This window comes from Penicillium nucicola, assembly GCF_028828085.1.
Source record: "Penicillium nucicola strain IBT 29836 chromosome Unknown utg000001l, whole genome shotgun sequence".
Taxonomy (NCBI): Eukaryota; Fungi; Ascomycota; class Eurotiomycetes; order Eurotiales; family Aspergillaceae; genus Penicillium; species Penicillium nucicola.
Window position 1 is genome coordinate 3,049,753 of NW_026643125.1, and position 27,428 is coordinate 3,077,180.

At 51.4% G+C, this 27,428-nt stretch overlaps 9 protein-coding genes across 9 annotated transcripts; 3 read left to right on the plus strand and 6 right to left on the minus strand.

The window, feature by feature from the left end:
• Positions 1-399: 399 nt before the first annotated feature.
• On the minus strand, positions 400-6,911 carry N7511_001148 (putative ubiquitin-protein ligase E3 component (UBR1); the record flags this gene model as incomplete). Its single annotated transcript, XM_057123573.1, has 2 exons — positions 400-667; positions 730-6,911. 2 exons carry the CDS (start codon positions 6,909-6,911, stop codon positions 400-402), a joined length of 6,450 nt encoding a protein of 2,149 aa, XP_056989306.1.
• Positions 6,912-7,530: 619 nt separating this feature from the next.
• On the minus strand, positions 7,531-8,067 carry N7511_001149 (cytochrome b-c1 complex subunit 9; the record flags this gene model as incomplete). Its single annotated transcript, XM_057123574.1, has 4 exons — positions 7,531-7,590; positions 7,696-7,744; positions 7,825-7,922; positions 8,059-8,067. 4 exons carry the CDS (start codon positions 8,065-8,067, stop codon positions 7,531-7,533), a joined length of 216 nt encoding a protein of 71 aa, XP_056989307.1.
• Positions 8,068-8,330: 263 nt separating this feature from the next.
• N7511_001150 (putative RNA binding protein Pym) lies at positions 8,331-8,963 on the plus strand (the record flags this gene model as incomplete). Its single annotated transcript, XM_057123575.1, has 1 exon — positions 8,331-8,963. One exon carries the CDS (start codon positions 8,331-8,333, stop codon positions 8,961-8,963), a length of 633 nt encoding a protein of 210 aa, XP_056989308.1.
• A 590-nt stretch (positions 8,964-9,553) lies between these two features.
• On the minus strand, positions 9,554-11,542 carry hem14 (oxygen-dependent protoporphyrinogen oxidase; the record flags this gene model as incomplete). The annotated part of the gene is made up of 3 exons (XM_057123576.1): positions 9,554-10,372; positions 10,425-11,138; positions 11,222-11,542. 3 exons carry the CDS (start codon positions 11,540-11,542, stop codon positions 9,554-9,556), a joined length of 1,854 nt encoding a protein of 617 aa, XP_056989309.1.
• A 396-nt stretch (positions 11,543-11,938) lies between these two features.
• N7511_001152 (mRNA-binding protein NAB2) lies at positions 11,939-13,440 on the minus strand (the record flags this gene model as incomplete). Its single annotated transcript, XM_057123577.1, has 2 exons — positions 11,939-12,965; positions 13,022-13,440. 2 exons carry the CDS (start codon positions 13,438-13,440, stop codon positions 11,939-11,941), a joined length of 1,446 nt encoding a protein of 481 aa, XP_056989310.1.
• A 1,247-nt stretch (positions 13,441-14,687) lies between these two features.
• On the plus strand, positions 14,688-16,396 carry N7511_001153 (cytochrome P450; the record flags this gene model as incomplete). Its single annotated transcript, XM_057123578.1, has 2 exons — positions 14,688-15,412; positions 15,505-16,396. 2 exons carry the CDS (start codon positions 14,688-14,690, stop codon positions 16,394-16,396), a joined length of 1,617 nt encoding a protein of 538 aa, XP_056989311.1.
• Positions 16,397-16,789: 393 nt separating this feature from the next.
• Positions 16,790-18,943, minus strand: N7511_001154 (glycerol kinase; the record flags this gene model as incomplete). The annotated part of the gene is made up of 4 exons (XM_057123579.1): positions 16,790-17,491; positions 17,547-17,713; positions 17,768-18,753; positions 18,810-18,943. The coding sequence occupies 4 exons, from the start codon at positions 18,941-18,943 to the stop codon at positions 16,790-16,792; spliced, it is 1,989 nt and encodes a 662-aa protein (XP_056989312.1).
• A 1,439-nt stretch (positions 18,944-20,382) lies between these two features.
• On the plus strand, positions 20,383-21,611 carry N7511_001155 (MIP/aquaporin family protein; the record flags this gene model as incomplete). The annotated part of the gene is made up of 3 exons (XM_057123580.1): positions 20,383-20,705; positions 20,793-21,339; positions 21,441-21,611. The coding sequence occupies 3 exons, from the start codon at positions 20,383-20,385 to the stop codon at positions 21,609-21,611; spliced, it is 1,041 nt and encodes a 346-aa protein (XP_056989313.1).
• Positions 21,612-22,649: 1,038 nt separating this feature from the next.
• On the minus strand, positions 22,650-27,360 carry N7511_001156 (GYF domain-containing protein; the record flags this gene model as incomplete). The annotated part of the gene is made up of 4 exons (XM_057123581.1): positions 22,650-22,966; positions 23,032-26,659; positions 26,713-27,139; positions 27,269-27,360. The coding sequence occupies 4 exons, from the start codon at positions 27,358-27,360 to the stop codon at positions 22,650-22,652; spliced, it is 4,464 nt and encodes a 1,487-aa protein (XP_056989314.1).
• Positions 27,361-27,428: the final 68 nt, after the last annotated feature.

Below are 27,428 nucleotides of genomic sequence, written 5' to 3' on the forward strand. Positions count from 1 at the left end.
AAGTTGGACAACCTTGAATGGGCAATTTAAGCTTAAAGTGACTTTTGTTGCCTGTCGTTGCTTGGACTTGTCCGAGATTTGCTCTACCTTAGAATACTTAGATTAGCTCTGTGGAATAATTGGTCCGATTTGTTGTCTGCACACTATATCTTTTCTCGTTACTGTTGAACTAGAATTTGGAAACAAACAATATAACTTAGTATTGAATCCTACCTAAATAAAACACAATAAAACTGGAACATTTTCGATCTACAATGACAACCCTCAAAAGGACAGCGTTAACAAACAATTATCATCAGTTTCCCAATTCGCCCTTTGAAAAGACATGCAAAAAGAAAGGAAATTCTAAAGTGCAAACGCATAATCGATGACAAAAAAGCAAATGATCTTTTGAGTTCATTAGATAGTCTCCCAGCCACCATTGTTAATCTCGGACTCCAGCTTGCGGCTGATAGTAGCGGGGATAGAATGCGACAGCCAGACATCACGCAGGAGTCGGTCGTACCGCTTCTGGTTGAGGATAAGTTGGCGGTTACGACGGAGACCGGGGTCAGCTTCGCCGTGGCGGTCGAGATAGGGTGCGAAGTTCCAAGATCCGTTCGTATTGTGCAGGTAGAGCACGGTGCATTTACGAATGTTGAGGAACAGGCCGATGTTCTTGCCACATCTGTTATTGAGATATATGTTAATTTTCATGTTGATGAATCAGGAGGTAGGAGCGTTACACACTTTTGAAGATGCTGGTTACAGCCACCAAGCTTGTTGGTCATGCAGCAAACAGCCTGAGAGCAGAATATATCTCCGCAGAACAGACAGATGCTAGGGTCACTGAGTTCCTTCTTGGATTTGGGGCATCGGCGACGGTTTGCCTCCTCAATGAGGCTGTCGAAGTATTTGGGTAGACCGACGAGTTCGAAGAGGGCAGGGTGTGAGAGACTTGGCCAGAGACGGTGGTCTTCGAAGCGAATACCTGAGCGCGAGGCATTCCAGTGGAAGATCCAGCCAGATACAACTGCGTCAAAAGCGTTGTTACTCTTGCGCGCGGGTTTGATGGACATGAGGATCTCATCGAGGGAGGGGAGCTGAAGTGCCTTTGTAAGGCGGTCAAGTTCGGATGCATCGACATCAGCGAAGCCGGTGTTCGGGAACTCGACGCCGTGTTGTACGTGAAGAAGAATCACTGCCTTGCGCAGGAACGCCAAGCCATAACTCGAAACGAGTCGACGGATGGCGTAAATGACATTGCGGGTGGCAGTTTCCTCGCCGTCCTTGACGTAGCCACTCTCGGCGGGGAAGGAAGAGCCCTCGGCACGTCCGACTGAGTTTGCCTTAAGTTCAGCCACGATCGAATCAAAGAATTGCTTGGTCACGCCGAATTGTTCGTCAGATACGTTGGGCACCGAGGCGTGATCTTCAGGATGGTTGGAAAGCTCTTCCTTCAAACCAATTGGCCAAAGAATGAAGGTAACAGCGACCTTGACAATCTCAGCCACATAGCACATGTGAACAAGATGGCGAATATCCATGTTCAGAACTGGAAGTAGAGATAACGAAGCTTCCGCAAGGAACACGAAAGTGTCAACACCCAGAAGTGGCTCGATATTACGGACATCATTCAGCAGGGGAGTACCACTCAAACAAGGGTGACCGACAAGCAGCTGACAAATCTTCTGTCGATGCATCTCCTGGAACTCGTTTGTTGTACGGAGCTTGGGAGATCCGGTTGAGTGAAGACACCCAACAGCAGCGTACGTTAACGCAGTCTCCGATAGAACACGGAGGTGAGTCAGTAGCAGGGGAGGAATCTTGTCTAGCAAGGTTGAGCCCGGCTCAGACTCGATGCCACGCTGGGCAATCTCAACCGCAGAGATACTGAAGCCAAAGCTGCGGATCAAGGAGTCGGTGAACACAAGATCATCATTGTTGAGCGCCTCTGGGGTGTTGGTGAAGATTGAGTTGACGTGGTTCATCTTGATCGTCTTCTTTAGTCGCCTATATATTTGAAGCAATTCCGACATGGGACTATCAGAAGGACTCGAAACCTGTTGGAGGGGACTGGATGGCGTGGGGTCCTCCGTAGGAGGGAAAATCCCTGGCATTGGCATCCGAGCTGACGCAATATACTGAGCAGCTGCAGATGCGGGGAAGGACGAGGCCATCAATTGGTCGATCTTTGTCGAAAGTGGCGGGACCAGAGTCTTCGAGAGGTACTCAATGAATAGGTCTGTGTAGGGCTGCGGGAGAGATTTCTCCTTTTCCATGAGAACCGGGAAGTTCTGCTGTTGATTCAAGGCATACTTAATGCCTGAGTGCATGTAGTGGTCGAAGGACTCGGATTCCGGGAGAGGCGCAAGACAAGACTCTTCCTTACCTTTCCACGTAATGGGAAGGAATGCGTTACCAAGGGCCTTGCAGAGAGGACACACGAACTCCTTAAGCAGTGTGTTCTCGGGGTGATTGCGGGCAATCTGCTGAGTGTGTCGTCGTTGAGTTGCTCCACAGTATGCCTCGAAGCAAGAGTAGTGCATGATATGGCCACAGCCAGTAGTGACAGGTCCCCGCAGTGTGCTTTTTGCATTAAACCCTTTGCTCAGCCCAATCTTTTCACTCAAGACTTCACCACCAGAAGAATCAAGTCGCTTGACTGTAGTGTGGTTCTCTCCAGCCACACCGAAGGGCCTGATTTCCTCGACAGATCTGTCCAGACTTGAGGGAGTTTTGAGTGCTTCGCGAATTCTGTCGGAATCCCGGATGTCCGTCTGCCGCAAAATTGTACTGTCCTGTATCATCGCGAAAGTACCATATAGTCTGGAGTCACTGGTCTCCTCTTGACACAAAATACAAGTTCCACTTGGGTACTTCCAGAGCTTTTTTTCCGGGGCCGCCTCAGTGTCAGACTCGAGATCACTAAAGTCTTCTTCGCCCCAATCAATATTACCCTGGCTGCTCAAGAACTGCTGCTGTTGCTGCTGGAACTGAGCCATGACCTTAGCTTGTCGCTCAATGGCCTGTTTCTTCTTGTTCTCTCGTTCACCGTCCACATCAATGGCAGGGGAGTTGGTTTCGATTCTGTCGAAGGGGAATTTCAGAGAGGCAGTTGCCGAGTGATATGTGCGAGGGCGCTTCTGCCACATGCGCTTAAGAATATGACGAATCTTTGGACCAGAAGAGGTGAAATCGGTTGTCACGGAAATCTTCTCAAGAAGGCCAACAATGGTTATATTGCCCACCTTGATCTCTCGGGACTTGGACAAGGCATTCCAATTGAAGGAGTTGGAATGCTCGTCAACCATGTCATCTTCGTGAGAATCATCTTCTAACACTGCGGCGAGAATGAGATGCAAGATGACTTGAAGGAATGTCTCAACACGTGTTGGTGGAATGCTTGGTGTACACTCCTTAGACGAGATAACATATTCCAGACATTGGTGGACGATCTGCGCAAACAGCCCAGTACCAGCAAAGCGAGGAAGGTCAGAGAACACGCCAGAACTGATGGGCCGAAGCTTCGGCTCAAAGACAATATCAGATGCATTCTTGCCGGTCTTCTTGGCCATCCATTCCTTATAGATGTTCTCTGCTTCGTCTCTTTGGTTCTTTGTGTAGTGAGCGCTGTACGGATCAATGAGGTCAAGGTTCTCGGGCTTCAACTCGAAAGTTCCAGAATCACTTAAGCCTTCCGGGGGACGGAAGTTGGCGACTTCTTCCAAGACGTCTTGGAACATGTCTGAGTCCAGAAGTTTGTCGCTCAGGCGGGTAGAGAGGTCCGAGAAAGAAAGTGGCTTGAAGCACAAAACATGAGCAATGTCCCTTTTGATGTTTTCGTTGGTGAGGTGAGTGCTATCATCGATAGCCGTCAAAGATGTGCGATCTGTCAGAATGATAACCAGTAGATGAACAAACTCCTCTGCCACATCCACAATCTGAGACTCCTCATAGCCAGGACGAGGGGTGTAGTTTCGAGCCATCCAATCAACCATTCCAAACCGGTGTGCAATAGAAGCAAGAACTCTGCTGGGATCGCAAGTCACCATAGCAGTCTGAAGAAGGAAGATATCTCTGTAGTACGCAAAGTCACGAGAAGAGACACCGCGGTACTGGGACATTTGGTGACGAAGACTGAGACCATTTCGAACCCACATGCCGGCCTTCATCTGCGCAAGCCAGGCGCATACCCGGAGTGGGTAATCGAACATAGCAAGAAGTAGATCCTCAGTTCCAAGAGAAAGCAACTGGTCGTCAACGCTGTTTGGATCGTTCGCATTAGCGTCTTGAATGGCAGCCCTCGCTGTCTGAGCTGCATCAAAGATAACAGTGCGCATGGTAGCGCTACTGATGTTGCGTCCGCATTCAACAAGCCAGGACAGAGTGTAGTGAAGTGCGTGGTGGAAACTGATAGAACCACGCTCAACGACGAACTCAATAACTCTGTGGCAGACAACCTGGCCAGAGGCGCCAACCTCAAAGTCGAAAGGTGGCAGCGATTTGAATTTCATCTCTTCCTTAATCTCGGCCTGATCAAATCTCTTGCGCTCCATGCCGACTGAATGGATGATAGCAGTATTAGTCGTAGTTTTGATTGCTCTTAAGAGGTTTTCATCATGGTCATTGTCAGGGTTGCGGAAGGACTCGCAGAAGATACGGCAAAGTCGGTTGATCTCGCGCATAAGAATGGAAGCACTGATCCAAGCATCTGTTTCATACTCAACGTGTTCACCAACAGCACGCACATTGGGACAGATGCCTTGCGATAGTTTGACAAGGTCGAGGAATTGAGGAAGATATTGCTCTTCAGTCCGCACTCGATGCTGGACATATTCGGATTGGAGGAGGTATCGGAGATCGAGGAAGAAGTGGTAAAGACGTCTGTTTGTGACCGAGCCAGCATCAAACGCCAATGTTGCATTGGGATTGACGCCTGTCGGTTCACTGACTTGCCTCGTGGTCAAGAAAGTATACAGGATGGACATGACCTTTGTAAGGAAGTTTCCTCGCAGTACAATCTCTTCGGTGATGGAGGGAGTCGTCAGGAGTTGCAGAGAGAGGTTGACAATGGAGTGATCGGGCTCTCGGTCTGCAACAAGGTAAAGCTGAGCCAATGCCGTGTACAATGCAGACAAACGCAGACCCATGATGCGCTTGAACTGGGGAACGTTGACAACGGTACTGATATAAAGATCACGCAAATCGGTACGTGTCTTCTTCCACAGTCTCAAATCATAAAGCACCAGCCAGTCCAGACGAGTACGCTGCCACAAGTCTTCATATGGTGGTAAGTTCTCACCTGCAGCGGGCATGGGTGGCTGGACTTTCCAGTGACTGTCTACCTTGGCCGGGCTCCTTCTGATCAAGCCAGGAGTGCGTGGAATGTTAATATAGCCACCGGTTCCAGTGCCTTTAGCGTTTGTATCGCGAGAGGGAGTTAGTCTGGATTGCTCCGGTTCAACTGATTCGCGCTCTGCGGTTTCAGCACGTGGAGGGCGAGGAGAATGCGGCTGCGCGCGTGAAAGTTCAGCAAGGATTCGCTCAGCCAGAGCGAGTTCTTCATCTGCATCCGCCATGTCCATGGCATCTGTGTCTTGCTCGGCCTGCAGGCGAGACAGCTCGATCTCCATTTCGTCGTCGTCTTCGTCATCCGCATCTTCAGCCTGGACATAAGCCTCATCCTCATCCTCATCTACATCCTGGTCGAGTCCATCATCATCTTCGTCGTCGTCGTCATCGTCTGCGGTCAAAATGACCTGACCATGAGTAGGCAAGTTGATCATGAGCGTGCGACCGGGGCCATTCTCACTTCTCTGGTGATCATCGATGCCCTTCATGCCAATGTCTTCATTTGAGCCACTGCTACCCTTGTTCCACGGAGTGAGCATTTCCTCGCAAATTATCTGACGGAAGATCTCATTGTCTTCGAGGATCTCACAACCAGCAATATCGGCCAGCCATTCCACAATTGTGGCGCACATCTGCTCGCGGAATGTGTCGCGTGCCGAGCGCACAGTGACAGTGACTTTGATTTCCTCAATGATCTTAGAAACGGTAAGTAGTCTTTGCAGATCCTTTGAATACTTGATGACACTTCGGCCCATATCGTTTGTTTCATGCGCCCGGGCCATGCCGTAGCTTTCTCTTTCCCGACAAGCACGCGAAACTTGGTTGGATACATCTCGAATTGTATGCTTCTCGTCGTTCCACAGCATTACAGCGAATTCAGGGTCTTCTTCCTCATCATCACCAGCACCGTACCAGTCTGGACGCAGCCGAGATGCCTTCTCGTCCTCTCGGATGCCCTCAGCAGTCCTTGGTAGCCGCAATTGCTCCGGAGAGCAAGAAATGACATCACAGAAATAATCGAGTGCACGAGCGATAGTCAGACGAATCGAATTCACAAGTTCAGACGGTAATTCGCGCTTCGCACGCTCCTTTCCTTTGGCGTTGCCACTGTCCGTGTGAATCGCACAGAAGAGCGGCAACCGCCATGCTTCATCGTCACCACAATCACAGCAACCACAATTCCCGGACGATAACGAGATCTGATATTGATGTCCACTATGATCGGACGAATCGAAGCACCGACTACACAGCACACAAGTGTCATCCGCGGCACAAGTCACACATCGGTAGGTGGCCTCGCCAGCTCGAAAGATATGACCGCATCGCTTGCCCCGCGCCGCCTCACTATACTCGGCGCCCTCACGGGCACCCTGAGCCTCGGCAAGCTTCCATGGTCCCGTTGGAGTACCTTCTGGGAAGAGATGCTGTACCAGCTCCTGGTTGTGCCCCACGAGCGACCGGAATAAGAGCTCTAGCAGATCCCTTTCGGCCGCTGGGCCATAGCGGTTGTTGTGTTTCTTAGGCAAGCAGAGTAGACCATCACCAAGGAGCTTCTCACATTCTCCGAGCATGAGCATGGCTTATCGCGACCGGAGTGTTGCAGCCGCTCGGCTATCGCAGGTGTGGTGAGAAATGTCGCAACAATGCGCAGAACGGAGTGGGAATCGTCCGACGCCGGAGAGGGGGACTCGATATGCAGCCGGAACTGAATTTTCTTTCGAGGTCGAGTCGTAATACCCGAATCGAGTCGAGTAGAGTTAATGTCTCACGTTGCTCGATACTTTGTAGTGGGGGAAAAAGAGGAGAGCGGGTGTGGACCGATACAGGCGAGCAGATGACGGTGAAGTCATATGTGATTCGAATTTGAAGGTGGAGCACGATCTTCGAGTAGAAGAGATTCAAATGCTCGGAGTAAAGCAAATGTTATTGTTTTACATATTTGGCTCTGACTATGACGATTGTCTCTTAAGCAAACGCCACAGACTACTACACTACATCATGCTACGGCCTGATCACGAAACCACATGTGGTATAAATAAGTCAAAATACAGATTTCCATCTATCGCATACAAGCCATATGGGAATGAGAAATAAGAGTAAGGGCAAGTCGCACGGGTTCTTTTGACCCCCTGTCACCACTTTACACGGCCAACGTCCACGTCCAAGGCTCAACGTACAAACGTCCACTCCGTCCACTTATTCATCATCCTCCTCTTCCTTAACCATGTAGCGGTGCTTGATGTCCTTCCATTGGCGCTGTATAAGAGTAGTAGTTAGTAAATGTTCTGGGAGATAGGCCGTGACTCCCATCCTCGGGGGAGAGAGTAGGTAGAGTAGGCAGAGTAGGTAGAGGTGACATACGCCCTGGTTCCAGGAGTCCCAGATCTTGTTGGAGGTGATATCGAAGCCACTGTTTCAGAATTGCATGGTCAGTTCTCTGTAGAGCGTACAATAGCCATACAACGTAGCAGGAGTTTGAATGTCACGCACAGCTCGAAGGCAAAGGCACCGGCAAAGGCGGTAGTCAGCAGAACAGTGTTCTTGCGGATGAAGGTCCTAAACAAAGCGAAACAATCCACAATTAGTTTCTAGTCGGGCAATTGCAATTGCGATCGTAGGAGCGAGGGAGGGGAGACGTGCGAGTAGAGAACGTTTGCGAGCTGTCCGGCGACAAGATTAGTACAAAGCATAGCAAAATATCCATATAGGAAAGGAGAGACATACACCGGCCATTGTGGGCGATTGAGTGAGTGTCAACCGAGGGGAGTTCGAGAGGATGGAGTCGAGAGAGACGTGAGGTTGCGAAGTTGAGCGAAAAGCTGCGGGAATTCCCGGCCCGCTGATTGGCCCACAGAGCCTCCGGCCATCCGCACTCAACTTTTGTTGTTTTTGCTTTTGACCAACTTCACCTTTGGGCGCTTGACGCTGCTCTTCTAGACCTTTGTTCTTGTTCTTGCTGTTGACTTTTCTCTTGCAACAACCACATCCCGCCCACTATGGCCTCCCACGTCGCCCGCTCCGGCATCACCACCGATGCCATAACCGGCGAACGCTACATTCCCTCCTCGGTACGCGCTGACGGCTCCAAGCGCAAGGAGATTCGTGTCAAGCCAGGCTACAGACCCCCCGAAGATGTCGAAGTCTACAAGACCGGTGCAGCAGCCGCTTGGAAGAACCGCGCAAAAGGCGGGGTGCCAGGTGCTGAACGATTGAGCACCGGCGAAGACAAGACCACTGCCGCAACCACCGCCGCTACCGCAGCCAGCAACAAGAACGCCAAGCGGCGTGAAGCCAAGCGCCAGACCAAAGAAAACGACCAGCCCACCTCCGCTGAGACCAAAGGTGTGGAGTCCAACAACTGGCGTGCCCAGGCTGCGGCACCCGCACCACCTAAGAAGGAGGAAAAGCCCGCCGAGGAGCCCGTTGACGTGGAGGCGGAGAAGGAGAAGAAGGCTCGAAATTTGAAAAAGAAACTCCGTCAGGCCCGTGATCTGCGTCTCAAGAAACAGCAGGGTGAGGCCTTGCTCCCCGAGCAACTGGAGAAGGTTATCAAGATCCAGGAACTGGTGCGTCAGCTAGATATGCTTGGATTTGACTCCAACGGCGACAAGAAGACGGATGAGAAATAAGTGATCCAAAGACTGATGTCCGTTCTCAAACGCGGGGTTACTGGGTTTTTTGGCCTGGATCCTCTACACATCATGCCATGAGGACATTCGAATGCCACTGTGACATACTACAAGCACCCCACGATACGATGCCCCGCCAAATCTGCATATCTGCAGCCGATGACTGGAAAGTAAGCAGCATTCGATATGGCTGGACGACACAGAGCGATTTTCCTCCTCGTCCAGATCAAGCGCTGGCCTCGTGCAATTCGCCATAGCGACGATTCGCCAGTCCCCCGCCAGGTTCCCCATATTCTGCCGATCACCAGCACCCTTCATGGTCTCACTTTATATTTAATTCCGACACCAGTCTCGACTTAGAAGTGAATCCTCCAACCATTATTGACAGACAATATCAGAGAATGCCAATACACGGCGCTAAATTGCAATAAGAACAAGAATTATGCACCAAGCATCCCAATATATGCCATTTCCCAATCTTTTCCAAAATAAAATATCGTACAAAGATCCACTCACCGTAAATTCTCTAACATACAAAACTAAACACACTATAAATACAACAATGCGAGCCAGTCACATAAATTGCATATCTACAATCGCGAGTCAGTAAACCTAACCGGCGACATAGCAATACCACCCTGATACTGCCACTGAGGATCAACAACACCATTCCAAGGCCGCCAAGGACCATCCCTGGTATCAGGCGTAACCCTACCAGTGCCATACGTCGCCGACAGAATACCCTGCTTGACACAATCCGACACCCCAACGCCATTATACCAGTTGCCAGCGAGGCTGAGCGTGTTGCTGTACTCGATCTTAGCCGCATTTGAAAGAGCATACATCCGTTGCAGATGGCCGACAGTGTATTGGGGGATAGCGTCCTTCTGCAGACGGGTGCGTGCAACGGTAGGCTCATCGGTGATGCCGAGGTGTCTCTTGAGCATGTTGCGGGCCATTTTGACGGCTGTGTCGTGGTCTGGATATTTGTCTATCCCGTCCCAGTAGTGGCCGCCTATCATGACGGTGAGTTTAGTTCCCGAGACTGTGTCTTGACTGGTGGCTGGGCCGATTGGATGCGTGCTTTTGCCTTTGCTTGAGGCTGAGGCGAAGATCACACCGAGTCCGCATTCTGGGTTTTGATCATAGGGGATTGAACGGGGGATTAGGTACCCGAACCCGTCTTCCACTGGGATAAGGTTTGGGTTTGGGTAGTAGAGGTTTATGACCATGACTGTCACTGCGTAATTTTGCTTTTGGAGGAGGCTACGGGTGACACCTTCGTATTCCTGGTTAGTTCCCTTGGCTGGGAGGAGTATTTTGGCCAGTGAAGCTGGGGGAATTGTAGATATGGCATGGTTGAATTTCTTTGTTTCGAGGCCTTTCCCCCTGAGCGCTGAATGGTCGATCTATAAGTAGTCAGCAATGGTTCTGGTGTGACATGGGAGTGCGAAGACATACAAGGATTCCATCTTTAGCATCCCAAGCAACACGCTCAAGGTTTGAGTTTGTGACGATTTGAACCTTGCCGGAATTCTTCAAAGAAATAACCAGAGCATCGATCAGCTGGCCAACTCCTTTTTTAAAGGTGAAAGTGCTAGCTTTGGCCACTATTTTCTCTAGGTCGTGCTGATTTTTCGATGCCTCTAGCGAGCTCGAAATAGCGTCCACGGCCAAGTAATCATCTATCGCATGTGACATTTTGCGAGCAAAAGCTCGGCTGATCATAGAGGAGACAACGCCTCCAGGCACAAACGAACCAACGCCCCCGGTGCCACCTTCAAGATCGCGGATCGTACCCATAAGCATCTGGGCACTTAATTGATCGATGTCACCGGCATAGATACCGTGATATACAGCGGAGAGCAGGTTATCAGCGACATTGGGGTGAAAACGCCGTCCAATAAAGTCCGCGACGGATTCATCGTTGGCCCACTCAGTCGCATGACGCGGTTGAGTATAGATATCATGTAAAAGTCCAGGCAAAAACTTATCAAAGACAGGTTCGTTCCACATGGTTTTCAAGGTCTTTTTGATGAACTCAAATGCGGTCAAACCCGGTTCGGGCGCGGGCATACGAACAAGATGGTCGGGGTAGTAAATGTAGCGATTGCGAGCAGCGGGGCTGCTTTTCGGGGTAAGGATGAGGTCTTTGTACAAGCCGAGGTTCGTAGCCTATCAATTGGAGTCAGAGTCAGCATATTGCTGCCATACTTGCCTAAGAAGACAATTGCACGCGAGCAGGTGTTTGATCGTACCAGGTAAAGCGTAGCTAAAGAGCCTGGCAGGGAGCTCCTCAACGTCCGCGGCCCATACTCGAAGACAACATTGCCGCCCTTGACGGGGATGATTTCAGAGTCGACCCATCCTCCCAGTCTTTCTGATTTCTCGTATAGCACGACTTGCTTGCATTTGGGGTCTTGGATCAGCTGCCAGGCCGCGGTGAGGCCGGTGATACCACCGCCTAGCACGGCGGTGCTGTGGCTACGTGTGCTTGTGAAGCCCAGGCGACTGTGGACGTTAACGAGATTTCCTCGCCTTAATAGGCTCGAGGAGTGTGGTAGTCGCATCTTGGGCATGCAATGCTTGGTTGGAGAAGCGAAGGTTAAATGCGAAGGTCCTCGGGCCTATCACGTTCTTACTTAAGCCGGGGACTTCCCCGGCCCCAGGGACGGGCGCCTCGGCCCTCTACAAAATATTCAATGGAAGACAAATGTTAAGCGGGGTGTAGCGATATTAATCGCTTTAAGATTATTCTTTTTGGAAAAATCAAAAGGGATATCTATGTACAGAAAGAAAAAAGTGGGGAAAAAAAAGATATCCAGACAAACAAGCAAATTCATGAGTATCAACGCCCTCCCATTCCGTTCCTCATTCGCAGCAGATTGGATTGTACATGGTATTGTTGGATTTGAAAAACGGGGCCAGGCCCTGTTTAGGATTTGATTGGTGATCTTGAGTCATGTCAGGCGGAGTCATGCGGTAAGCTCCTGGCTCTGAGTACCTTCTTGGTTCTCAGGCTTGATCAATTCTTCGGGGCCATCAACATCATCCACAAACTTCCGCTCGCTCACATGCTCACCGGAGCGTGGAGTCCACACCTTGTCGGTGAAATTACCCCGCTGGCCCTCGGCGTGTTTGTAGGTGCAGTTGGGGTTGAGACATGGGTTGAACTTGCAAGCGGTCTCAATGTGTGTGAATTTGCAGCCTTCGGTCTTGCAGTCGGCTCCATTGCGGCAGACAGGCATGCTAGGATGCTTAAAGTGACAGTTGGGGTTGGTGCAATGCGGGAAGAATCGACACATGGCCTCCGCCTGGTGGGCGGATCGCACCGCTGGTGAAGGGTGACGACCAGTACACTTCTTGTTTTTGCAAGCGGCACCAAATGAGCAGACATCGGATGGATCCAGGGAACTTCCTTCGGGGGCAGCTGGAGATTGGTGTGCGAATGGGCAATCTTGACGCGTGCATCGAAGATTGAAGCGACAAACGCTGTTTGGATTGCTTTCGTCCTGCTCGGTATCCATATCCATATCGCCGCCATTGGTATTCTTGGGCTTGTTGTACCCACGGTTTCCGCCGCGGTTTCCTCCACGGTGACCACCACGCTCGACGCGATCGAAGAGTGAACGACCTTGCTGGCCATTCTGGAAAGCTGGGTTGACGGCGGGGGGAACAAAACCAGGCATCAACTGCGACATCACACGCGCTTGTTCTTCTAACATTGACATGAGTTGCATTTGGTTTTCGGGTGACATCTGCATCATAGGGCCTTGGCCCATGTTGTTGGGCATTCCCATGCCACCCATGTTCCGACCACCGCGACCATTCTGGTATGCTTTCATGCCTCGGTTGTTACCGCCGATGCGGCCGTTTCCTTGCCCTTGTCCACGCACGCGATGCAGAGCTGCGTCAGAGCCGCGGTCTAGAGTGCGGTTAATTTGATTGAGCATTCGCCCTTTGCCGCCGCGTCCGTTGCGCATCGCCTTAGGCCCGGTAGGACTAATAATGGATATTGTCAGCATTCAAATCTTAGCAAATCGCAAGGGAAAACGTACATGAATTCACTTCCTGCATCTCCCATCTCGGCATCTTGGCCGTTGGTCTCTTGTCCGAAAGAGGGAATGAAGGACTGCGCTTCGGGGTTCTGTCCCATTTGCGAGGGAATCGGCTGGTTCATATTGAGATCGTCTGAAGGGGCGCTGCCGTTGATTTGCTGGTTCAGCATCTCAACCTGTGAGAACAGCCATCGCGAGAATTCAAGCGCAGCAGTGTCGCCTTCATCAAGGCCCAGGAAGTCGTTGGACAGCTCGGTGGCGATCTGCTCTTGGGATTTGCCGTTGACAAGCATAAGAACGATATATTCCACCAACGGCGATTCTTGGCCATCACTCCAACCCATCTCAACCAGCTTCGGCTGGATGACATTCGCAACGGCCTGCGCCAGAGGCGATTCCAATGTGATTTGTGGCAGCATGGTTAGTGAGACTGTAGAGTAACGATGAAGTGACGGTTGAGTGAGAGATCGCGAGGAGAATAAAGCGATTAAAGAACGGGTTTGCGCCACCCGATAGAGGCGTTTCGGATTGACTCAGAGTGACTGAGGAAGCCGTTATCAGGAAAAACGTTGCGATGGAACCGTGAGAACGTGAAATAGTAGCTCTGTTCGTTGCGCCGGTCGGAATTTGGAAGTGATAGAAGGAGGGGGACTTTGGCAAGCAGTTGCAGTGAGGCTAAAGACCCGAGACCAAAATGTACACAGTCACGTGATGTGGGTGGTCGGGCGGTGAGGGGGGCATAACAGCTCAAAACGGCAGCTGAGTGTTGTGATCTTCGAGATGAATCTCGTTCATGAGCGAACGAGCGGAATCATGATTCTGGCTGAGGTCGTCATACTGAAAAATAGGATTGAAGAAAGCAGACCCAGCTGAAAGAAACGTTTGACGAATAAAAGTACAAGATATCAATGGGCCACCGATCAAGCTATTGTATGTTTATTATTAGTTGTGTCAATAGCCACTGCCATTCATTATGAATGAGATGGAAAGATTTATGAGGGTGAGTATTCTATTGGATTGGAGTTTATCTCGAGCCAAAAGCAGAACACCGAACATGCAGACTGTCAACGTTATGCGGCGTGTCTACTGGAGCGCAGCCAGGTACAGCAGGCTAAGGCATAACGTTAGCCCTAAGCCACTTGTAGCCCTGGCGACTGTCATCGGCTCGAGTGGCTGCTGACTGGCTAACCGAATATGGCGATCGTGTGCAGGGCTCGGAATCATATGCACGACTACCGAGGTGTCAGCCACAGTTTCCCCGGATTATGAAGATTCAGCGTGAAACCGAAAGGCGGGACCCGTGGAGATCCGGAGTGTGGACTGATAATTAAGCCTAATTAAAGCCAGCAGGCCAATAGTAGACCATGCTTACTGGGTGCAAATGGCATCAAAGGGACCGGAGAGCAGCAATGAAGTCATAGTATAGAGCGGGGCTCGCAAGGTGGTCTGAAAAGAGCAAAGTCTACTCTCTTTTGGGACACGGCCATTTCACACTTTCTGGGCAATCGGAGAGATTGATGTCCGAATTATTTAGTAGTTTCGTGATGACCCGTCGGATTCTAATCTGGACTATAAGTCTCTTCGTTGCGTTTGATATCTCGATCTCAACACACACACATTGAACTTATAAGAAATACACCTCAATCCGGCCCAGTTCAACAGCGCCATGATTGAAGATCTGCTCGCTGGGACTTCCCCTGGCCGGGCAGCACTTTGGCTTCTGGGGCTGTTCGTCGCCTGGTGCGTATTCCGCAAGGTACAAGCGGCTGCTCAAATTTCTCGCCTTGGTGCGAGAGCTCCAAAGATCCATTTCCGCCTTCCTTATGCCCTCGATTTCATCTACAAAGGCCACCAGGCCAACCTGGTGAACGGTGATATTGAATTCTGGGATCAAACCATCATGAATGCAGGCGGCCAGACGAACGTGAAGACCGCCGAGCTTGATGCCGGCATCTCGACCCGTGCTATAATGACTAAAGACCCGGAAAACATCAAGGCTCTGCTTACCGGTCAGTTTGCTGATTACGGCAAGGGCGAGCCATTCCACAAGGATTGGAAGGAGTTTCTTGGGGACAGCATCTTCGCCACGGACGGAGAGCTATGGTCTCGCTCTCGACAGCTCATCCGTCCTATGTTTGCTCGCGAGCGTATTGTCGACACGGAAATCTTCGAGAAGCATGTCCAGAAACTGATTCCACTTCTTGGGGGTAGTCACTCTCCTAGTAGCAGCAGAGTTGTAGATGTCGGGTCGCTCTTCTTCCGGTACACCCTCGATGCAGCAACCGACTACCTCCTCGGCCAGGGAACAGACAGTCTTGAGAACCCAGCCACCCACTTTGCCGAAGCATTCAGATACGTGCAGCAACGTCAAGCGGAGCTTTTCCGGTTCGGGTAAGCAAGCAATCCTGATATTGTGTGATGCCAGCACCGGATCCCATTGGCAGCAAAACAAACTGAATCTAACTGTACAACTCAATATGCAGAGTCTTCAGCTTCGCCATGTCACGGACAGAGTTCCGTAAAAACCTCAAGGTAATGGATGACTTCATTCAACCCTACATCGAAACTGTCCTATCCCTCTCCACCGACGAACTAGACCAAAAGCTCTCAAAACGTGAGACATTCCTCGATGCGCTTGCCCGATTCACCCGTGATCCACGAGTCCTACGAGACCAACTCGTAGCCGTCCTCCTAGCCGGCCGAGACACAACCGCCGGAACACTATCCTTCTGCCTCTTCGAACTATCCCGCAACCCAGAAGTCGTCGCCAAACTACGCCAGGAAATCCGCGAGCGCCTCGGCGTAGGCGCCAATGGCCAAAAGCCAACCTACAATGATCTGAAGGAAATGAAATACCTAAATGCAGTGCTCCACGAAACAATGCGCGTCTACCCAGTCGTCCCCTTCAACGTCCGCTACTCCCTCCGCGACACAACTCTCCCACGCGGCGGCGGCCCAGACGGAATGGCACCAGTAGGCGTGCGCGCCAACTCCCGAGTCATCTACTCGACGATGCTGATGCAACGTGATCCGGATCTATATGACGGCCCCGAATCAAAGAACTACTTTGATCCCGCGAGGTGGATTCCCGAGCGGTGGGTTTCGAATTGGCAGCCCAGGCCGTGGCATTTCATTCCGTTTAATGGTGGCCCGCGGATCTGTATTGGACAGCAATTTGCCACTATTGAAATGGGCTATACCATTATTCGGATCTTGCAGGCTTATGAGCGTATTATTGCGTTGCCTGTTAATGGGAAGGAGAAGGTTGAGGATCCTGTGCTGAGGTTTGAGGTTACGCTTAGTCCTGGCTCTGAGTTGAATTGTGTTTTCCTTAAGGAAGGAGAGGAGGCGAGTCGTGCTTCTTATAAATATTAGGGCTTTGGATTGGAGTTACAATTTGCTATTACGGTTTACCTGACTTTTGAGACATCCAGAATGAAGAAAACGAGAGAGGTCTACTTATATATCGTGGCCTAGTTTACAGTAAATCTAAACCCTAATATCTTCCGAATTCCATTTTCTTCAAGGCCGTTTCTTCTTCCCTTTCCACTATTTTGATTCATTTATATCATAATGTTCAAATGACCGAAAGATCCTATGCTATCCGAGCAGCATTTTGCAATCAAGACTAACATTCGCTGTAAGTTATTGATTCCAGATGAAAGTTATAGTTATATGTCCAACTCAATTCCCAGTGAAATATTTCGGCCGTCAAATATTCATCCTATCATTTCAATCCCCAACCCGTTAAGGAACCTCAAGACAAAATCAATAGAAGTTGACCTTTGGCTTCCGCAGAGCCTTAAGCCTCTGTAAAATCTCTACCTTCCGCAACTCCAAATACAAGTCCTCCTCATCTGGTTCCGGCATATCACTCAAGAAACTGAGTAGCGGCGTCTTCAAGGACGGGAGCTTGATCTCACCCATCGAGGTATGGGTTATCTCCTTGATAGTTGTGGTCACGCCAGGAGCCTTGTCCGCGTCTGATTTCGCATGCAGTGGAACCACTTGCTTCGACAAGTAGTGCGTCTCCATGGGCGAATTTTGTTCATTTAGGACTGAGTAGGCCGGAGAATAACTTAACTTGAATAGTTCGCGGTTCTCAAAGGGTTGAGCTTTTTGCAAGTTCAAGGAGTGGTATGGCTTGACCCTCTGGCTCTCACGGCTCTCCTTAATCAGTGACTGAGTCGTATTTTCATTAGCCCCCTTGACTTCCTCCTGGGATGTTTCAGATCTTATCCATCCTCTACTCATCTGAACTGCCTTCTCCCACACCTCGAACTTAGTACCACTCTCCTGGGGAGTGATCTGAGGCTCGAAGACCATACCACCGGCGCGGTTTATATCACGCAGCTCGGCGAAATTACGCCACATGCCGACTGCGAGACCTGCTGCAATTGCTGCGCCGAGAGCAGTTGTCTCCCTCATCTTGGGGCGGTAGACTGGGATAGAGATGAGATCTGCTTGGGTCTAATCAAGGTTAAGTCAGCTGCCCGCGGAAACATTGATTGAAAGCTATACACACCTGCATTGCCAAGTCCGAATTACTCATCCCTCCGTCTACAGCCAGCTCAGATAGGGTGTGGCCGCTGTCTTGCTCCATTGCGTTGAGAATGGCTTTTGTCTGGAAGCAGGTTGCTTCTAGGGTTGCGCGCGCGATGTGGCCTTTTTGAGTGTATTGGGTTATGCCGACTGGATAATCTGTTAGGAATTGCTATTGCCAGTAGATATCAGAGGAAGACTTACAAATGGTTCCTTTGGCATCATCAATCCAATAGGGTGCGAATAGTCCACTGAAAGCAGTGACAAAAACGCATCCACCATTGTCTTCTACCGAGCTGGCAACTTCATTGACTTCTTTTGACTGACTGAAGAAGTTCAGATTATCTTGCAGGAACTTGATCCCAGAACCCGCAACAGCAATGCTGCCCTCGAGAGCATAGACAGGCTTTCCGCCAAAATGATAACCCACCGTAGCCAATAACCCATGAGTCGAGAAAACAGGCCTATCGCCAACATTGTACAACAGAAAACACCCAGTCCCATATGTGTTCTTCGCCATGCCCGGAGAGAACCCCTTCTGCCCAACAAGAGCAGCAGATTGATCCCCAAGACACCCCATAATCGGAACACCCTCCAAAGCCCCAGAAGCAACAGCCCCATAAGCCACCGGATCAGAAGAAGGCACAATCCTGGGCAAATGAACTCTCCCCCTAATTTCAAAAAATTCAAGCAAAGACTCGTCATATTGGACCGTTTCCAGGTTCACAAACATAGTGCGCGAAGCATTTGTCGAATCAGAGACAAAGACGTTGGCCGCCGCGCCGCCATTCAAACGGTACACGAGCCAAGAGTCAACAGTCCCAAACGCCAGCGTCCCACGGTCAAATGCATCCCGAACTTTCGGGACATGGGCCAGCATCCAGAGCAGCTTCGTCGCGGATGAGTAGGTTGACAGCGGCAGGCCGCATATGGCCTGGAGCTGTGCTGCGCCGGGCTTCTGCTTTAGTTCCGCGACGATGGATTGCGAGCGTGTGTCTGTCCAGACAATACCGTTGTAGAGGGGTTCACCGGTCTCATGGTCCCAGACAATTGTAGTTTCGCGCTGGTTGGTTATCCCGATGCTTTTTATGCTGCTGCGGCTGTGCCCTGCTGACTCGAACTTCTGGACTGCGGCTTCCATGCAGGTTTCTACGGATGCTATGAGCTCGAAGGGGCTGTGTTCGTGCCAGCTTTGGTTTGTCAGTTTGTATGGCTTATCTTGATCCTGGAGGGTGGTTTGGCTTGCCCTGGGTGTGGATAGATCTGGCTGAACTCGACTTGGTGGGAGGCTACTGGCTCACCATCACGATTGAAGATCAGGAATCTGGTGCTCGTTGTTCCTTGGTCAATAGATCCCACAAATATCTCTGAGGACTGCATGGTTATAGGGCTATACAGTATGCAGTATGTACGGAGAAGGGGAGCAAGAGATGGGAAATTATTTGGCAAATGCTCCGAGGGAAGTACAACCAAATAAGACAAGACCCCCACGGGGTCAGAATTCAAACTTGTATCAAATGTTTGATTCGAGGAAATTGGAGAGGAAAGGGATTGGTGGGAATATCCTGGCCAAAAGACAGCGATTGGCTTCGAGCTGACTGTTGGGATTCGTATCCCAAGAGACGCACGAGAAGGACAAAGACAAGACCAGGGAAATATCACAAAGACCACAGCAAAAAGATCAAAAGATCAAAAGATCAGATCAGAATGTCAAAGATCAAAGATCAACAGATCAACTCAAGGATCTTCCAACTCCACCACTTTGCATATTGCGGGGAAGATCAGCACTTCAACTCCTCAACATCTCACCTGGGCAACTATGCGACTTTTACTTGACAACTGCACGCCATTTCAATTCTGCCCAGATTATGCTTGATAGTATCCGAAATGAGGACAAGATAGCACTTTTACCACCACACACAGTCAATCTGGCCAACCCCGGCCTCGCTGATGCCACACCTCCTGATAGATGGTCACACGAACGGTCGAAAGTGCGACTGTCGACGATAAGCAAAGATCAATGCTACGTTGTCCCATGTTGACCATGGTCACCGCCTCAGTGTCACGATGAGGGAATTCCAAAATATTGCAATCAGGACTGCGTGTGGTCTGGCACCCGACGAGTGGAAGATGAGTGACAGAAGAAATAGAAGTTTCTCTACAGCAACAGAACGGCAATTACTGGTCAGTGAGAATGACACGACAGCGTCGCCAAAGAACAGGAACAATCCAACCGGGACTAGACAGTGTTTCCCGCCATCCCAAGCCAAACGAACAACTCCTCCAAACGGATTCATGGGAAGAAGACGAAGAAAATTAAAAGCCATGCTACATGTGCGCTGTCACAGTTCGACCTCCTTAACAAGAAAAGGGGAAAGCAAAATCAAAACCAATGAAACAACAAGGCACAATCGCAGCCCAGCCCACTCAAGAGAAAGATGTCTGCATTTGACACTCCATTTCCATTCCGAGTCTGTCCGAATTTGACTCTGAGGATTATCTCATTTGCAAGCTTGCACGCCCCCAGATCCTGAAAAGAAGCCCCCGAAAGAGCAGGACAAGGACTGTGTGTCAACCAATCGAGCCAGCTGGATTTGTACAAGCAGCAGCGCAAGTTTTGGGGATTGAGAAGAAAAGGGGTTACACTGTGCGGACCTAGCTCTGGCTCTGTTGATATACTAAAAGAACAACCACACACTCCCCGTACACCCCACACATCAATACGCACGAGGAAGGTGTATTCCCCCCGCGGCTGTCGTACTATATCAAGTCGAGACCAGTCCCTCTTCGTAAGAAGGCCTCCCTTCTGCTCTGCATCCATGGCGACCTGGAAAGAGCTTGAGGTTGATCCGATGTCGAAAGTTCACCGTGAGACTCTTCCCTCTGGTAATCGTGATAGCGGCTGTGGGTCGTCATGTCTTGGAAGTAAGAACGAGACTTCGATTCATCATATCAACCCCGGGATTGAGAGTCCTTATACTCGGCCGCTGCTTTGGTCGAGAGTACGGGAGTACGGCCGTGATGCTTTCTCGGAGTTCTTTGGGACATTGATCCTCATCTTATTTGGTGATGGGGTTGTTGCGCAGGTCCTGCTCAGCCATGGCCAGAAGGGTGACTATCAATCTATCTCATGGGGATGGGGGTAAGTCATCATATCACATTTCCCATTCCTTCTACCTCCACCCCCGCCGCCCTATACACACTATGCAATTCTAACAAACCCACCCAGCCTCGGCGTCATGCTAGGAGTCTACGCCAGCGGTGCATCAGGAAGCCACATAAACCCAGCAGTAACAATCGCCAACTGCATCTTCCGCGGCTTCCCCTGGCGCAAAGCTCCAATCTACATTCTAGCCCAGATCCTCGGCGCCATGAGCGGTGCAGCAATTGTATACGGAAATTACAAATCAGCCATCAACGCCTACGAGGGCGGTGCCCATATCCGCACTGTGCCAGGTTATTCGACTACAGCAACAGCCGGTATCTTCTGCACATACCCCGCGGAATTCATGTCAAAGACAGGGCAATTCTTCTCCGAGTTCCTCGCCAGCGCCATACTGATGTTTATGATCTTTGCGCTGAAAGATGACGGAAACCTAGGCGCCGGAACATCCATTCCTCTGGCTTTATTCTTTGTTGTTTTTGGAATTGGGGCTTGTTTCGGGTGGGAGACTGGGTATGCGATTAATCTTGCCAGAGACTTTGGTCCTAGGCTTGTGTCGTACATGCTTGGCTACGGACATGAAGTCTGGTCGGCGGGTGGTTATTACTTCTGGGTATGTCCCCGTACATTTTTCCACATCCCCATTCTCGTTGCTAGTTCGTTCTATAAGCCCATTCTGGACTATCTCATTCATGCGCTAACTCATACCCCCAGGTCCCGATGGTTGCGCCAATCCTCGGCTGCGCCTTCGGGGGATGGATCTACGATCTATTCCTGTACACAGGGACAGACAGTCCGGTCAATACACCTTGGATGGGGCTCAAACGGTTGTTCAGGGTTGGGTCTCTTACGCAGAGACGAGTTGTGCTGCAGAGTCCGGTCTGATATAAATCATTTATCCTTGCACATGAATACCCCACACGCGAGGCTGGAATGATTGATGATGTATTGAGTTTCTTGTATCTCTCTGCTGTCAATTCCTCGTGAATGAAAGTCTCATGTAAAATCGGGTGGGACTGGGTTATGTTTATCTACGAAGTGAGCATTCATTTAATTCCTTCGACCCTTGCAAATTACTTTCCCCATGACAAAAGAACACAGTAAAGGCAAAAGAAGTAGTATATCGCCATTTGGACCAAATTCACATAGCCTGACGATATTCTTCTGTTATCTATCACGAGGCCTAAGTCAATCCAACATTATCTAGATAATCTTCGTCCTGGACATACCTCATTCCCAATTTCTCCCTAGAAGCAAATCAACATGTATTGCCCAATGTAGCCGGCGTTATTCCAGAAATGAGCACAGCATATGCAGCTTCCTTGTTTAGTGAGACACATGACACAATGCTTGATGTTTGTTGGTGTGATAATACTGAGTTGAAGCTTGGCAGCAAACAATAGGATGGAAGGAATGAGAATTCAATACATTGGAAGTTAGTAAGTCAACATCAGGGCTGCTGATAGATATCCCCTTGCCCCCCTTTTCTTTTACAACTATCGAGTTGTTTCAAGCCAGTCTAAACAGTGAACTTTGAAGGTTCTGTCTATACAGGGAATGCTCCTGTTGTGGGAAATGATGACACATTTAATTGCCCAAAGGGTATGGTGGAATTTAGATGTAAGAAATTTGATACTGAGAGTTACTAATTGAGAAATCTAACGAACTTCCAAGGTTGGTCGGTTGGCTTACTTGCAACCACTACAGATCTAATGATAGTGGAAACCTCTTTCTGAGAAAGCTTCGGGTAGACAATTGAATACAACACAAGTGTGAGATGCTATTGATACAGACGCGTAGAGGCAGGCACGTAAGCGCGCATATTTTCGACCAAATGGAAAGAATAGATCGATAGCTGACTAAAGAACCACCAAGAGAAAATGATGCAATGCAAAGAGGCTAAACTACAGAGACTGCACACCATTACCGCTTACCCTTCTTGCGGGGAGCGACAACCTTGAAAGCGGCGCTAGCGCTCTCTTCCTCGCGCTGAGAAGCAGTAGCAACAGTGGCAGCCGAGCCCTTCTTTGCAACTTCGCTCCAGCCACCACCGGCTTTCTGTTCACCGAAAGCACCGGGGGAGACGGACTCGACAATACCCTTGTCGGCGAGCTTGCGACGGCGGATGAATTCCTCGGAGAAGCGACGGCCATCGAGGGTCTGTGAGTTGGCGTAGACCGAGTCGGAGATGATCTCGGCCTCGGCGGGGAGGAAGAGGAGTTGCTGGACAAAGTCGTCGACTAAAGAAGACATGTTAGTATACAGTGAAGACATATCGGAGTAAAGAGGGTCTGCATAGACATACCATTGATGTTGCTGTTAAGACCCTTGCCCAGAGCGAGAGTGGCCCACTTGGTGAACTCTTCAATGGCCTGGTTGGGGTTGGATTGGGGAACGCTGCCAACAGTCACAGTGCGAGCAACGGTAGTAGGGCGGGGCTTGGCAATGACAGGCGAAATTGGGACAGATCCGCTGGCAGAGCGAGGTCCTAGAGGGGCAGAAGGAGCACCCTTGACCTTGCCACTGGCGCCGACAGTGGTCCAAGCGCCAGAAGGAGCTGGAGCGGCGGGAGCGGCAGAAGCAGGGCCCTTGCTAGCAAGATCAGCGTAACGCTTACCAGCAGAGAGAGGAGCTGGAGGACTGGGAGTCGCAGCCATGGCGGCAGCGGCAGCTGCAGCTGCACGATTCTTGCGGGCCTCTTCCTCCTTTTGAATCTGAGCGAGGGTCTTCTTGGCCGTGGTTCCGGTAGGTGCGGGCACAGTCTTGCTAGCCCATGGGGAACCGGTCGAGGCAGGAGTGGCAGGGGATCCAGCGCTAGCCCAGTTAGCGGAAGAGGGAAGACCAGGAGCAGCCTGGGCCTGCTGTTGGCTCAGGCGCTCTTGCTCGGCGAGGAACTGAGCACGACGAGCGGCGGCAGCAACTTCCTCACGCTGGGCAGCAGTGCGAGCCTCAGCTTCCTGGATTTCCTTGAGCGAGGGGCCCTTGGGCAGGTCGTTGGCTTCCTTAGCCCATGGTGCGACTGAGGTAGGAGCGGCATCAACAGGAGTCTGGGTCTGCGAACGAGAGCCAGTAGCCAGAGACTCGGCGACGTTCTGACGGTTGCGCTGGGCGGTTGGTGCGGGAAGCGGAGAGGCAGATGGCGGGGGAGGGAAGGGCTGGGGCATAGCACTGTCAACCTTGCCCCAGACTGACTCAGTAGGAGCGTGGCTTTGCTCCTGTTCCTGCTGCTGGCGCTGGGCGGAAGCAGCCTTCTGGACCTGCTGGGAAAGAGTGAGAGGCTCTGCGCCAGTGACAGAGTCAGACAGCTGCTTGGCGGCCTCTTCCATCTCGGCGCCAATATCAGACTCAAGCTGCTGGGAAGAAGCGGCGGGGTGAGTGGGCAAGCCATCGGCAGTGCGCATACCCAGCTCCCCTTCCTGGGCGCGAAGGGCATGGAACTGACGAAGTCTCTCCTCGCGAGCTTGCTGGTCGAAAGGATCATCCTCATTGGCCTTGTCGAAGTCCTCCTGTTCTTGCTGGAGCTGAGCGCGATCCTGGAGCATAGAAGAAACTTGCTGAGAGTGGAGGAAGTTGTCAGGCTGACGGAAGGAACCAGCACTGCCAAAGGCAAATGGATCCTGGCGACCCACGTTCAGACGATCAAGCAGAGCAGGGAGCTGATCCTGGCCACCGATAAGGTCTGTACCGAGCATGCCAGATCCGGGTAAACCACCCTGTCTGATGGGCGCGCCATCAAAGAATCCAGGGACGCCCTGAGAGGACTGCTGCATGGGAGCTTGGATAGGGGATGGCTGGTAACCAACTGGAGAGGTGATGCTTCCGAAGCTTGGCTGGCTGTGCAGGCTGTGTGCGCTAGACTGATGCTGCAGTGGGGGTTGCATAGAGGAAGAAGGGGCGCCTGGGGGTGCCATCTGCTTCATAATAGCCTGCTGTTGAGCGAGGTGCTCCTTCTGGCGAGCCATGAGGTATTGCTCCTCTTGCTTGCGGCGCTCAAGAGCATTCTGCTGTTCGGCAGTCAAGGTAGTGCCGAAGCTGGGGAAACTGCCAGGGAAGGGAGGCTGGGCAGAACCAGCGGTGGTGTTGGTCCACTGGGCAACAGTGGGCTCAGGTCCGTGGGGAAGGCCAATCTGAGGGACGAGGAATGGCTCGCGTGAGTTCCCAATGCGACGGACGAGCTGAGCCAAAGGCTCGAACTCGGTATCCTCAAGCTTCTTGATTTGAAGATCGGGACTGAAGAATCCAGCCTTGAACCAATCATGCATCTCAAGTCCAGTCCAGGGACCCTGGATATTACCCTGAGGATCACGGTAGATCCAGCGCATTCTGTCCGGCATGACCATGGTCCGTTGCTGGGAAGCAGGAATAGTTCCAGGAGGTTGAGTGGAATCGTGACCGGCCATGTTGGGGATTGAGCCAACAGCTGAGACAGGGGTTTGCGAAGCAGGTGTCGAGCCTGTTAGCTGCCCTGCCTTTTCACCTTGGTCGATCGATCCTTCCAAACCAACAGACTCTGGGCGGCTTTCGTCTTGCATAGAAGAGAACAACGCACCCAGTTTGCTGGACCGTCCAATGCTTCCAGTGCCAGAGATTCCAGCATGCGGGCTGAAAAGACCGCCTCCACCGAGAGTACTCAAGCTTGGGGACTGAAGATCTCCCATGGAACCAAAGATAGGATCGCCGAAGCCACCTACGAAGGCAGAACGCTCACGAGTCGGGGTGCCAACAGCAGCGCCAGACGACCAGGTCGAAGCTCCGCCCAGACCAGACAGTCCACCAAGTCCACCAAGTCCAGAGAAAGTACGGTTAGCATTGACGCTGGAGTTTTGGCTGCGGTCTATGGTGGGTAGATCCATTCCGGAACCTACGCGTCTCATCGATCCGAAGGGGTTAGATGGGTCGCGAAGGCCGCTCAGCCCAGGATGTTGGGCCTGCTGGATATCCGATCCATCAGTGTCGACGTCCTCGGTGTCCACGCGATCACCGTGGCGATCACCATGCGGGCTTTGGTAAGGATTGGTGTTGGTCGGACTGGTCGGTTCGTGGCCTTGGAGCAGGCTAGGAGTGGGGTTGCGAGAGTTTTCCTGGCTCTGCATCAACTCCCGGAATCCCGGAATACTGGACGTCATGCCGAACGCGCCGAACCCAAGATCAGATTGGGGTGGTCCCTCGACATCCTGTGATCCACCAAGAGCTGCGCTTCCACTGCGAGGCTCGTCGAATGGATTGGTCTCGCTGCGGTTGACACGGGTCTTGACGGCATCGCCCCAAGGTGACTGCGAGCGACCATCACTGTCATTTTCAGCAAGGCGTTCGAGATTGCCCATAGGCTTTTCCCTAGCAGATCCAGCCATGTCTTCAGAGCTATCCTTCGACAGCAAGCCCTTGAAGCGACTTTCACCACGAAGACTTCCGTATCCTGGTTTCTTCTCGGTCGTGGGGGTGTTTGCATTCGAGCCAAGTGAGAATGCTCCAAAGGCTCCCATGGGGGAGAAATTGGCGCTTTGGGAGGCCGAGCCCCAAGGGGAGCTCGGTCCACTCACTCCTGTATTCAGGGGATTGGTCGAGCTACGCTTCAGGGTACCGAAGGGAGAAGATGGGTCTTCTCGAGTTTCCTTCGGTTTCTCGTTTCCGGTAGGTTCTCGGAAATCGGTCTTGCGACGCAACAAAGCCGGGGGAGGGGTAGATGTATTGGCTTCATCGCGGAAGAAACGGGAATTGGAACCGGTAGGAGACATTGGATTCCCGATCGATTCGCTAGTCTCCCGGCGTCGAGGACCCGGGCGGCCAGCAGTAGGAGAGGCGGTATTGTAGTTATTGATATGGCCTTGGGGATAGGAAACGGAACCCTTGCGACTAGTTCCGGGGACAACATTTTCCTTCTGGGCGTTCGTAGGTGGGGGCTTCAGAGGGGAATTGACCGAGGCGGCGAATAGCTATTCGGTGTCAGTATAATCACTCACAGCAACCTCGGAGGGGGTCATCAAACCTCCTTCTCACTATCCGACATAGTAGCAAGTCCGAGAGGTTCCACCTGGCCACCATGATCCCAGCACACTTCAGGCCCCGCGGAGTTGGGTTTGTGGTCATCCCGCTTCCCCCACGCGCCATTTACAGAAGCTGACACTGTGTGGGGATCCCAGTCGGCCACAAAGTATTCCTCCACGTTCTTGTTCAAGGATCCCAACTCCCGTTGCGATTTATACAGCTCTAGAAGCTGATCCTTGGAATACCGAGAGTCCCCATTTCGTGCAATGCTAGAGATGTTTGAGCTCATGTGTGGGGGGATGTACGCTCCGCCGGCCGTAGGTGTCGATGCAGATGCAGGCTGGCTACTGTCCCGTTGGTGGGAAGTGTTGGTAGCGACAGAAGGACGGCGGAAGGTCTGCGTAGCTCCGTTCATGCGGTTTCGAGACCTGGACACGGGTTAGCATTCCAATATGAAGCTTCAGCCATTGAATGGCATGATCCAGCAACAGCAACAATGCAAGTGTATTAGAACCACCAGCAATATGGGGGGGGAAGACAGGGCAATGTTTGCATACCATTCTCCGCTAGTCCCATCCCCTCTCCGATTGGGATCCTGGGTGTTGCCGGCGGCGGCCGAAGCGAAACTCGATGGAAGTGGTGTAGGCATTATGGATAAGGTATTGTGGTCGGATGTTGATCCCCCACGAAATAACCGATGAGATAGTTTGTCGCGAG